At 36.9% G+C, this 13,071-nt stretch overlaps 1 protein-coding gene across 4 annotated transcripts in view; it reads left to right on the top strand.

Moving 5' to 3' along the window:
• Positions 1 to 13,071, top strand: part of SGK2 (serum/glucocorticoid regulated kinase 2) — a 137,305-nt gene that overhangs the window by 105,706 nt on the left and 18,528 nt on the right. For 3 of the 4 annotated variants that reach the window (XM_053715753.1, XM_053715807.1, XM_053715732.1), the window contains 3 exons: positions 2,029 to 2,141; positions 2,374 to 2,410; positions 5,503 to 5,589. In XM_053715753.1, coding sequence (XP_053571728.1) covers positions 2,029 to 2,141; positions 2,374 to 2,410; positions 5,503 to 5,589 — 237 coding nt within the window. The remainder of the gene's footprint in view (positions 1 to 2,028; positions 2,142 to 2,373; positions 2,411 to 5,502; positions 5,590 to 13,071) is intronic. The other variant, XM_053715776.1, reaches the window with a different exon arrangement.

The raw sequence follows: 13,071 nt of genomic DNA, 5'->3' as shown, positions 1-13,071 counted from the left end.
ATGTAAAGTTTACAGAAAATGTACTTTAAAAATCATGCTTATTCAATTTTACCACCACACGCTGACCGCCCATGTCCAGAGGAGGATTTCCCTTCAATGACTGACAAGTGTATTTGACGAATCATTATAGCGCTAATTAGCATGATATTGTTTGTGTGCGCATGCATGCCGCTCTCTCATGCAGCTCACCTCATCAGCGCACTCGCCGTGCGCAAGCTCAAGCACAACCCTGCACAGCATAAAAGGGAGCAGCTCCGCTGTATGATCAGTAAAGCTGGAGCTGTTCCCTTTTGTGTCACTTGTAGCTCTCGTTTCTAAGTTTGTAGTGGATATAAATAAATTATGCATTTAGGCACACTTCTGATTTTGAAGTTATGCACACTTCTTTCCAAAGCGTGGTCTCGGCTTTTGTGACGTCATCGATGACATCCCGGCTCCTAGTGCGCATGTGTTGTTTTAATGCGCATGTGTTGTTTTAATGTGCATGTGTTCAGGAAAACCGTATACACGTATATATGCTATTTTCTTAGGCTAGTGCAACCCACGTGACCACAGAGGACAGGGAATTCAATATAAATTTCAAAATGATATATCAGAAAGATTATGCAGCAGATTTTAACGAGGTGTGTATATAAACAATTGTGGTCATTTTTTCTAAATGTTTCAGCACATATCCAGCAGTGTTGACTGGTACTTTAATGATCAACACAAAGAGTAATTTTCGCTACATTTTTTGCTAAGTGGAGAATTTTAAACTCACTTTTTGCCTCCCCATAATTTTAAAAGTTGTGCGTGTGTGTGTATATAGATAGATAGGTAGGAGCATGTCTGAGTCAATAACAATATCCTTTTAACTTTACTTAAAGGGACAGTTTACCCAAAAATAGTCTCTCCTTTAATTTGTTCCCAATGATCCATTTTACTTGCTTGAGTGTATTAAATGTTTGCCCTCATTCCAGCATTTGAAATAGCTGATTTAGCCTGTGGTATCCCCACCTATACTGAAAGTTTCTATACTTAAAGGACAGTAGTTTGCATAATCAACAAACGCATGATATGAAGACAATGCAATATCACTTAGTCTGAACTTCAAATGAGTAGTAGATTTTTGTTAAATAAATTGCAAAGTTATGTCTATTTCCACTCCCCCTGTACCATGTGACAGCTATCAGCCAATCACAAATGCATATACGTATATGCTGGGAATTCTTGCACATCCTCAGTAAGAGTTGGTGACTCAAAAAGTGTAAATATAAAAAGACATTTTGTTAATGGAAGTAAATTGGAATGTTGTTGGAAATTGCATGCTGTATCTCATACATAAAGTTTAATTTTGACTTGAGTGTCCCTTTAAGTCCAGGCTATTGACAGGCAATGTAAACACAGCCAGTCCAAAAATGTACACTCCCAGTGGGGTGTAGAAGAGATAACGGATAAAATGGTAATTTTCCATTGCTTTCTCTAAGTATTGAGCTTTGGTTTACAAACAGATATAAGATAAGGAAGCATGTCTGTGTACATAAAGTGATAACATAATGAGAGCTTATTTTACCTGAAAGCTTAACTCATTTCAATAATCTGTGGTTTCAAAGCACAAAACTAGCAATTTCATATAGACAAATAAACCTGAAAACGCATTTTCTCATACATTTTATACTCTGCAGCTGGCATAACAAGTCATTGGAAATACATTAAGTGAAAACAATTTTACACTTTACTGCCCCTTTAAGTAGAAAAACAATAATGTATAACATAATGTAACCTCACACACATCGTATTCACAACTATTTCACACTTGTATCTTGTGACATTCAGCTCTCACCCACTACATATATAGTATTTACAACTGCACGTTCTGATCTCTTCAGCAGTCATTTACATTACTCTTTCTCTTGATTAAAATGAGCAAGAGTCAGAACAGATCATATTTACTTCACGAACATTACAGACACAATGCCAGTGTTTCAGTACTAATGTTATTACATAAGATATGCTCATCTCTATAACCTCTTTCTTGTTCCCGTCAAGCTATTCTTCCATTTACAAAGGGAGCGTTCTTTTCTGGAGCCCCGTGCAAGATTCTACTCTGCTGAGGTGGCCAGTGCCATTGGTTATCTGCACTCTCAAAATATCATTTATAGGTGAGTCCCATTAGCGGTTAGAAAAGCCTCAGAACTTCTAACACCCCTGATTTAGCCCTCAGTGACAAGTAGGTCTCTGATTTACAGCACAGCTTTCAGGTTCCTCTAACAACATTGTATTTACAAGGCAATAGAAGAGGGAAGTAACAGTTATATTACATTTGTTGAAGCCGTCAGGATCTCTAAAAGTGGCGTTATTTGATGAATGATCATAATATCTTGTTCCTAACAGGGATTTAAAACCAGAAAACATTCTGTTGGACAGCCAGGTAAGAAGATATTATTTATGTCACCTTACTGATGCGGTAAAGTGAAATCTGCCTGATTACATTAACTACCATATGCAATATAAAATGATTAGTTAGCATGGAAGGGTATACTGGCTCACATTGTAACCAGAGCCAAGTTTGTATATTGGATTTTATGTTAATAAAGCTCTTTGGAAATTTAAAAAAAAATAAAAAAAAAAATGATTAGTTAGCTAATGGAGATGTGGGGGAAACATGAACCCTAAAAGGCTTCTCTAGCCACCCCTTCATTTCCTCGGCAGCCTGAAAAAATGTCAACTCTCCTCACCTCACCCATAATGGATATTAACTCCAATAAAAATACTGGTCAGTGCATCCTTTTTGAGTACTTTGGGGCAACATTCAGCACTTTAAAGGGATATTAAACAGTCTGTTTCATTGCAATAACCAGTGCCTTATACTTAAAGGGGCAGTCTAGTCAAAATTAAACTTTCATGATTCAGTCAGGACATGTAATTTTAAACAGGTTTCCATTTACTTTTATCATCAAATTTGCTTTGTTCTCTTGTTATTCTATGTTGAAAGCTAAACCTTGGTAGGCTCATATGCTAATTTATAAGCATTGTAACAGTTTTTTGCTAGGCAGTGCTAGTTCACGTGTGCCATATATACGAGTCAGCACTGATTAGCTAAAATGCAAGGCTGTCAAAAGAACTGAGTTAAGCGGGCTGTCTGCAGGGACTTAGATACAAGGTAATCAAAGAGGTAAAAAGAATATTAATATAACAGTGTTGGTTATACAAAACTGAGGAATGGGTAATAAAGGGATTATCTATCTTTATAAACAATAATAATTCTGGAGTAGACTGTCCCTTTAAGTGAAAAGACTAGATAAACATGGAGTCAGATTTGCTGATGCTCAGAACTGCCAGAATGAAACTCCACTCGTATCACACTGGGGCAGGAGCTACAGTGAGGAAGTGCTAATTTTTTTGCAATAAAATAATTAAGTAGTTTACTGGGGGTTTTTTTTATTTTATTTTTTTTACACAATCTTTTTCTTTTTATGATTACTTTGATATAACATATTTGTTTTTACCAAAGAAGCACTGTTTAATATCACTTTAAATTTTAAATAAAAACTTTGTTCAAAGTGAAAGGGCTCACCTGCCATGTCTGTTCAGGGCCAGCAGTTCTCTGTGGCTCCAAATCAGTGATTTAACTATGTGTTTAACCAATTTGCCAAGGTTTAACACAAAGACTTGCAGGCTATGTGGTGCTAGAATCACATGCTCTAACAAATTAGAGCATGCAATTTTTGCACTATAATGTCCATTTAAACTATAGCTGAACTACCATGCAGCTGTAATATAAAGTTACAGTGTACTGTAAAAATGTTTTCCCCTTAATGTGTTTCCAATAACTTGCTGTATTTGCTGCAGAGTATAAAATGTATGGGAATTTGTTCCTTTACATTTATTTTTGTATATGGAATAGCTGTGTTTTTATTTTTTAAACCACAATCCATTAAAATGGACTGAGCTTGTAGGGAGCTCAGATCTCCTTATCTTATCACATTCTACACACCGAAATGATTCCTCATCATATCTCTGTATGGATACCAAAGCCCAATACTTACAGTAGGGCCCAATGATCCAAAGCTCTCTATTCTGGCAAGATTATCTAAGAAGTCAACAGTACGGAGAGATCTCTCAAATAATATCTGAAATTTTAACTTGTTAACGGTTTATCTCACTAGAAAGGGTGTGAAGGAGAGACCCATACATTACAATATGTCTAAAACAAATTCTAAAGAATTTATGTGATATCTCTCCATGACGGCGAGTTTTTGATCATTGGGCCCTTATTTCTTAATTCTTAAGTATTGAAATGTTCAGTATAGGTGTCAGATTCTATTTCAAATGAAAAATAAAGGTAAAGGAGCTAGTTGTGAATAATTTTATAATCTCCAGCAAGCAAAATGGACTATTGGGAACACATTAAAGGGGGGTGGGGTGTTACAGTACACTGTCCCTTTAAGTCCTGTGATTGCAGGTATGTTTCTCTCTCTCTGTCTCTCACACAAATATAACATGAAGCCAAATAGGTAGAAACTGCATTTTAAGAGCTTGTTTTAACACTGCGTTCTGAGATTGCAGAGTTAATAGAAAAGTACCAATTCATAGTTTTTCATTAGATAGTAGATGCTATACTGCTTGGAGCCTCTTTTATTTTTCAGAACCTCTTATCTAATGGCACCTTTTTTTGCAGATTCATTGTAATCTCGGGCTTCATTTAGCTATTCTGAGTCATTCTACTATCTCTTGTGTCAAATAGCAATCCATTATTTTTCATGCAAAGTACATTGTGTGGCTTTATTGTTGGATTTGTAGATGTAAAGTTAGTCCAATTCATTTGAAAATCCCACAATAACCAAATTTATCTAATGTTTTTAAATTAATTCATGGTGCACTATTCTGTAGTTGTTCACAAGATCTTTTTACTTTTCAAATCTTTAAACTATGACATGTTTTAACAATTAAAATACAATCATTATAATACATTTAATGAAGTGGACATATAAACATGTAAATTATTTAAAATAAAAAAATACATGAAATGATTAATTTTGCACATATCTTGAATAGATAATATATAATGATTCACACTCATCGTCAATCGTGAATCAGCTGGCATGTTTTATTTCCGCTTTGGCCACATGGTTTCATAAAGGTTTCAATGCAAATCCTGCATTTCCCCGGTTTCTTATAGTTTCTATTTCTCTTTTTACCATGCATAACTGTTTTTTGCAGTTATATAGTTTACCCATTCAAATATAGACATATCTATGTAAATCAGATTACACATAATCAGACTTAGAGGTTTGTGTTACTGGATATCTATTTGAATTATTAGTTAAAGTAGCCCAGAGAGTGGGGCATTAATGCTAAGAATTAAAGAAAAAGGTAGATGAGATTAATGATGCTATAAGAAAAGTCACATTCCAGTACAGGTGTGGTGTGCTAGGGTTTAAAACCTTTTTTGCCTGTTTTATATGTGATATAACACAATGTCATTACTTCTTCTGTAAAGTGTTGCTTTTTTAACTTTAGGGACATGTAGTGCTGACTGATTTTGGGCTGTGTAAAGAGGGGATGGAACCCGAAGAGACCACCAGCACATTCTGTGGGACCCCAGAGGTCTGTACATCACCAACTTGTCAAGTCTGATTAGATAGTTTGACTCACTGTTTGAGGTTTTCTTCTCCAGGCCCCCAGAGGCAGGACGTTTCTCCACTTTCTGCGATGGGATTTTTTTAATGAAAAATTTTCTGCAGGTTATTTTTAAATAAAATAAAATTTTAAATTAGGCAGTTACACTAAAGCACCAGTTCAATATTGCAATGTGTTGATTAACTAAAGAATAAAGCACTTTTTAAAGTTTTATAATATAGTGCAGCAGTTGAAAATTGCATTGCAAATTAGCTAAAAGAAAACAGAATTTATGCTTACCTGATAAATTACTTTCTCCAACGGTGTGTCCGGTCCACGGCGTCATCCATAACTTGTGGGATATTCTCTTCCCCAACAGGAAATGGCAAAGAGCACAGCAAAAGCTGTCCATATAGCCCCTCCCAGGCTCCGCCCCCCCCCCAGTCATTCGACCGACGGTTAGGAGAAAAAAAGGAGAAACTATAGGGTGCCGTGGTGACTGTAGTGTATAGAGAAAGAAATTTTTCAAACCTAATTAAAAAACCAGGGCGGGCCGTAGACCGGACACACCGTTGGAGAAAGTAATTTATCAGGTAAGCATAAATTCTGTTTTCTCCAACATTGGTGTGTCCGGTCCACGGCGTCATCCATAACTTGAGGGAACCAATACCAAAGCTTTAGGACACGGATGAAGGGAGGGAGCAAATCAGGTTACCTAAACAGAAGGCACCACGGCTTGCAAAACCTTTCTCCCAAAAATAGCCTCCGAAGAAGCATAAGTATCAAATTTGTAGAATTTGGCAAAAGTGTGCAGAGAAGACCAAGTCGCTGCCTTACATATCTGATCAACAGAAGCCTCGTTCTTGAAGGCCCATGTGGAAGCCACAGCCCTAGTAGAGTGAGCTGTGATTCGTTCAGGAGGCTGCCGTCCGGCAGTCTCATAAGCCAATCGGATGATGCTTTTCAGCCAGAAAGAAAGAGAGGTAGCAGTAGCTTTTTGTCCTCTCCTCTTACCAGAATAAACGACAAACAAAGAAGAAGTTTGTCTGAAATCCTTTGTTGCTTCTAAATAGAACTTTAAAGCACGGACTACATCTAAATTGTGTAACAAACGTTCCTTCTTTGAAACTGGATTCGGACACAAAGAAGGAACAACTATTTCCTGGTTAATATTCTTGTTGGAAACAACTTTTGGAAGAAAACCAGGCTTGGTACGCAAAACAACCTTATCTGAATGGAATACCAGATAGGGTGGATCACACTGCAAAGCAGATAATTCAGAAACTCTTCTAGCAGAAGAAATAGCAACCAAAAACAGAACTTTCCAAGATAGTAACTTGATATCTATGGAATGTAAGGTTTCAAACGGAACCCCTTGAAGAACTGAAAGAACTAAATTTAGACTCCAGGGAGGAGTCAAGGGTCTGTAAACAGGCTTGATTCTGACCAAAGCCTGTACAAAAGCTTGTACATCTGGCACAGCTGCCAGTCGTTTGTGTAACAAGACAGATAAAGCAGAAATCTGTCCTTTTAGAGAACTCGCTGACAATCCCTTATCCAAACCTTCTTGGAGAAAGGAGAGGATCTTAGGAATTTTAATCTTACTCCAGGAGAATCCCTTGGATTCACACCAACAGATATATCTTTTCCATATTTTATGGTAAATCTTTCTAGTCACAGGTTTTCTGGCTTGGACCAGAGTATCTATCACTGAATCTGAAAACCCACGCTTGGATAAAATCAAGCGTTCAATTTCCAAGCAGACAGCTGCAGAGAAACTAGATTTGGATGTTCGAATGGACCTTGTACTAGAAGATCCTGTCTCAAAGGTAGCTTCCATGGTGGAGCCGATGACATATTCACCAGGTCTGCATACCAAGTCCTGCGCGGCCACGCAGGAGCTATCAGAATCACCGAGGCCTTCTCCTGTTTGATCCTGGCTACAAGCCTGGGAAGGAGAGGGAACGGTGGAAACGCATAAGCTAGGTTGAACGACCAAGGCGCCACTAATGCATCCACTAGAGTCGCCTTGGGATCCCTGGATCTGGACCCGTAGCAAGGAACCTTGAAGTTCTGACGAGACGCCATCAGATCCATGTCTGGAATGCCCCATAATTGGGTTAACTGGGCAAAGACCTCCGGGTGGAGTTCCCACTCCCCCGGATGAAAAGTCTGACGACTCAGATAATCCGCTTCCCAGTTGTCTACTCCTGGGATGTGGATTGCAGATAGGTGGCAGTAGTGATCCTCCGCCCATTTGATGATCTTGGATACCTCTGTCATCGCCAAGGAACTCTTTGTTCCCCCCTGATGATTGATGTAAGCTACAGTCGTCATGTTGTCCGACTGGAATCTTATGAATCCGGCCTTCGCTAGTTAAGGCCAAGCCTGGAGAGCATTGAATATCGCTCTCAGTTCCAGGATGTTTATCGGGAGAAGAGACTCTTCCCGAGACCATAGACCCTGAGCTTTCATGGAGTCCCAGACCGTGCCCCAGCCTAATAGACTGGCGTCGGTCGTGACAATGACCCACTCTGGTCTGCGGAAACTCAGTCCCTGAGACAGGTGATCCTGAGTCAACCACCAACGGAGTGAGTCCCTGGTTAACTGGTCTACTTGAATCTGAGGAGACAAGTCTGCAAATTCCCCATTCCACTGATTGAGCATGCACAGTTGTAATGGTCTTAGATGAATTCGAGCAAAAGGAACTATGTCCATTGCTGCCACCATCAATCCTACTACTTCCATGCACTGAGCTATGGAAGGCTGCAGAATAGAGAGAAGAACTTGACAAGCGTTTAGAAGCTTTGACTTTCTGACTTCTGTCAAGAAGATCTTCATTTCTAAAGAATCTATTATTGTTCCTAAAAAGGGAACTCTTGTCGACGGAGATAGTGAACTCTTTTCTACGTTCACCTTCCACCCGTGAGATCTGAGAAAGGCTAGAACAATGTCTGTATGAGCCTTTGCCTTGGAAAGAGACGACGCTTGAATTAGAATGTCGTCCAGATAAGGTGCCACTGCAATGCCCCTTGGTCTTAGAACCGCTAGAAGGGACCCGAGCACCTTTGTGAAAATTCTGGGAGCAGTGGCTAGTCCGAATGGGAGAGCCACGAACTGATAATGATTGTCCAGAAAGGCGAACCTTAGGAACTGATGATGATCTTTGTGGATAGGAATATGTAGATACGCGTCCTTTAAATCCACGGTAGTCATATATTGACCCTCCTGGATTGTAGGTAAAATTGTTCGAATGGTTTCCATTTTGAACGATGGAACTCTGAGAAATTTGTTTAGAATTTTTAAATCCAGAATTGGTCTGAAAGTTCCCTCTTTTTTGGGAACTACAAACAGATTTGAGTAAAACCCCTGACCTTGTTCCACAGTTGGGACTGGGTGTATCACTCCCATCTTTAACAGGTCTTCTACACAATGTAAGAAGAAAAAATGGGGTTTATTTAGCAGCGCTAAAAAAAGCTAGGAAATGATGATACCAATCTAATTTATGTTTTATACAATCTATTTTATTTAAAAATTCTTATAACACATAAAAACAACAGCAAATGCTTTTCCTAATTAATAAAGGGACGTCTCCCTTATACAACACTTATAAAAACAGACTAGAACCATATAATCCTAGAATTTCAGGTATAAAGGAATTAATTCTATAGATAACATATGGCAAGCAACAAATTTCTAAGATAAATGGTGAATTAAATATTTAAAAGGCACAAATGTATCAATCCTAATAGCTTTACAGTTCTTCAGTAACAAATTCAGTTATAAAGTTACACAGTTACTTTCCTTGGACATATAATTGGCTCAGGTGTGCTGGATAGTTAAAAAGGCAAAAAACAGCCAATATTCTGATTTAGGTGCCAAAGCAATCGTGGTTAATGGAAATGGTTAATTTAACAGATGAATACCTTGATGTCTTTAAAGTTCAGTTTGCGTGTTTTAAAAAACGTAGTGCAAATTAGTGTAGAGGTACCTTAATCTGTCCTGGTTGCAACCGCTGATTATCTTCACTGTGAGGGATTCACAGACTGTTTGTTCCTGGTGCTTCTGATAAGTCACCTGACCTTCTCTTTGATTCAGAGGTCAGGGGTGATGATCCGTTCTGGTGATGTAGTTATCCTTTTTTTTGTTTTCCTTTCTTCTTATAGCCCAAATATTGTTTTCATCTGGGTTCCCTCAGACTTCTTAAGGTTTGAAGAAATCTTTGGTCAGTGTTTAGCAGTAACACCGTATTCCCTGAAGTTACCAAAGGTAGATTTTAACTTGCAGGGTCAGGAGAAAAGTTTAAAGTTGCAGGGTCACACAGCTTTGTGACAGTAGTAAATGAAGTTTAGTAGAGTGTAGCAGGTCCCATTCAACGCGTTTCACCCTTCTGGGCTTTATCAAGAATGCTTATCCTGCTAGCTTCTGGCTTTTTAAAGGTATGAATGTGTTTTGATTGGTTCCTTCATTTCCTTTTGATTTCTATCAACACCTGTGTGGCTTCCAATGTAAAGGTGGACTTTATTTAAGTTGGTAATGATTGTTTCTGTGTTGTTATTTAGTTACATGATACACAAGGAAGAGAACTTATCATTTCTGCTTTATTAGCATTCACACAATTCAACTTATATATTTCAATTCTAAAGTGCCTTTATTAGATAATATACATTTAGATCGTGCAAACTTAAAATTACCTAAACTGAAACGAAAATATAAGAATCAGAATTACCATTCCCATATCTAGAATTATTGTAAGTGGGTGAAAATTAATGATATATATATATTCCTTTTCAACAAAGGATAGTAAGTTCAACAATTTATAAATTTGTAACAATTTAAAAAATGGACGAAACGAAAATATAAGAATCAGAATCATCATTCCCATATCTAGAATTATTGTTAGTGGGTAAATGTTAACGATATATACATATTCCTTTTCAACAAAGGATAGTAAGTTCAACAATTTATACATTTGTAACAATTTAAAAATGGACGAAACGAAAATATAAGAATCAGAATCATCATTCCCATATCTAGAATTATTGTTAGTGGGTAAAAATTAACGATATATACATATTCCTTTTCAACAAAGGATAGTAAGTTCAACAATTTATAAATTTGTAACAATTTAAAAATGGACGAAACGAAAATATAAGAATCAGAATCATCATTCCCATATCTAGAATTATTGTTAGTGGGTAAAAATTAACGATATATACATATTCCTTTTCAACAAAGGATAGTAAGTTCAACAATTTATAAATTAACAATTTAAAAATGGATGTACAATTAAATCAGAAATTATCAATCCCATAACTAGAGTTATTGCTAGTGGGTAAAAATATGGCTTATTCAATTAATTTATTTATTTTAGGGGGATAAAAATTCCTTTTTAATTACTAGAAAAATGAATTTATATAGGGCTTGTACTATCTTTGCCCAAGATAAATTGAAATGTTATTGCTTATTTAATGTATGTGAGTATTTTCTATATAAGTGGCTGATTTAACCTGGAAAATGTTCGCATATTGTAAGAGACTTTTATAAGAAGGGGGAAATGTCTATCTCAGAGTTCAAGCCTCCAGGTTGGAGGGTATTCATTAGGTATATAATTTCAGCTTCTGCCTTTAGGAGTTTATTTTCCCAGTTTCCCCCTCTCCAGTCGGGGTGAACTTTTTTAATTCCCCAATATTTAAAATCTTTAAGGTTGTTGTTGTGTACTTCCCTAAAGTGGCGATAGATATAAGGGTCAAGGTTACCCCTATCTATGCAAGAGAGGTGCTCCCTTATCCTTTCACGGAGCATTCTGGTTGTTTCTCCTATGTAAATTTTTTTACATGAACATTGAATGGCGTAAATAACGCCTTTATCTTGACATCTAATTGTGTCTCTTATTTTGAAAGTAAAGTTTCCACTTTTTGATTTTAAAATCTTTTGTTTACTACTAAATTTACAGGCCCGGCATCTAAAACAGGGGAAAAAACCATTTAAAGGATTTCCGTCTAGGCACCTTTGAGTGTCTTTCTTCTTTATGCTTTTCAATTGACTGGGAGCTAGTAGGCTCTTCAAATTCTGTGCTTTCCTATATATTATTTTTGGGTTTTCCCCCACTTTTCCCCCTATGATGGGATCAGTTTGTACTAAGTGCCAATGTTTTTTTAAAACTCTTTGGATGTTTAGGTTGTCATGACTGAACTCAGTTATAAAGGGCACATTAATTTCATCTCGATTTTCTTTGATATCTTTTGTTTTATATTCTAAGAGGTCCCTCCTTACTTTCTTATCTACCTCTTGTTTAGCTTCATTGATTACTTCTGGACTATATTCTCTTTCTAAGAATTTCCTTTCTAAGATCTTTATTTGATCCTGATAATCTGTCATTCTTGAGCAATTCCGTTTAATTCTTAAATATTGCCCTTTAGGGACATTGTCTTTCCACTTTTTCATGTGGCAGCTGTTATAATGGATTAGATTATTGGCATCCACCTTTTTAAAATGTGTTTTGGTTATTAATTGGTTTTCTACAATTTCGATATCTAAGTCCAAGAAGGTGATTTGGCTTTTGCTATAGTTACTGGTAAAGGATAGTCCCATTTCATTTTTATTCATATCTGTCAGAATAGTGTTTAGATCAGTTTCACTACCCCCCCATATAAAGAACAGGTCATCTATGTATCTGCTATAGAGCACAAGATCCGCGCCCAGACTATGCCTAGGGAAGAAACCTTCCTCCCAATATCCCATAAAGAGATTGGCATAGCTGGGTGCGAATCTTGTGCCCATAGCTGTTCCCTTCTTTTGAATGTAAAATTTGTCCTCAAATGAGAAATAATTATGGCCTAGGATGAATTTTATTCCATCCTCTATGAATTTCTTTTGTTCCATACATAGTTTGTTGTCCCTATCTAGGGTATTTGAGATTGCCATCAGTCCCAAATCATGACTTATATTGGTGTAAAGCGACGAAACATCGCATGTCACTAATGTGTAGTGTGATTCCCACTTAATTACCTCTAATTTTTTCAAGATGTCAGTGGTATCCTTTAGGTAAGAGGGTAATTTTTTAACATAGCCCTGTAGGTATCCATCTATGTATTTCGAGAGGTTGGAGGTGAGGGAGTTAATACCCGATATTATGGGTCTACCGGGGGGATTATTTAGATTTTTATGAATCTTTGGTAAGAAATATAGAATTGGTATTTTTGGAAATTTTGTAAATAGAAAATCAAATTCTTTTTTATTTATAATTTGTTTTTCTCTTGCATCCTCTAATAATTTGGTTAGTTCACCCAGAAATTTCTTGGTTGGATTTAGTTTTAGTTCCTGATATGTATCCCCTTCATTAAGTAATCTTTGTGCTTCTTCTATATATTTATCTCTGTCCATGATTACAACCCCACCCCCTTTATCTGCCGGTTTAATTACTATGCTGGTATCATTTTGCAATTCTTTAAGAACTGTTCTTTCTTT

This window comes from Bombina bombina, chromosome 1, assembly GCF_027579735.1.
Source record: "Bombina bombina isolate aBomBom1 chromosome 1, aBomBom1.pri, whole genome shotgun sequence".
Classification (NCBI taxonomy): domain Eukaryota; kingdom Metazoa; phylum Chordata; class Amphibia; order Anura; family Bombinatoridae; genus Bombina; species Bombina bombina.
This window is presented reverse-complemented; position numbering and strand designations above follow the sequence as displayed.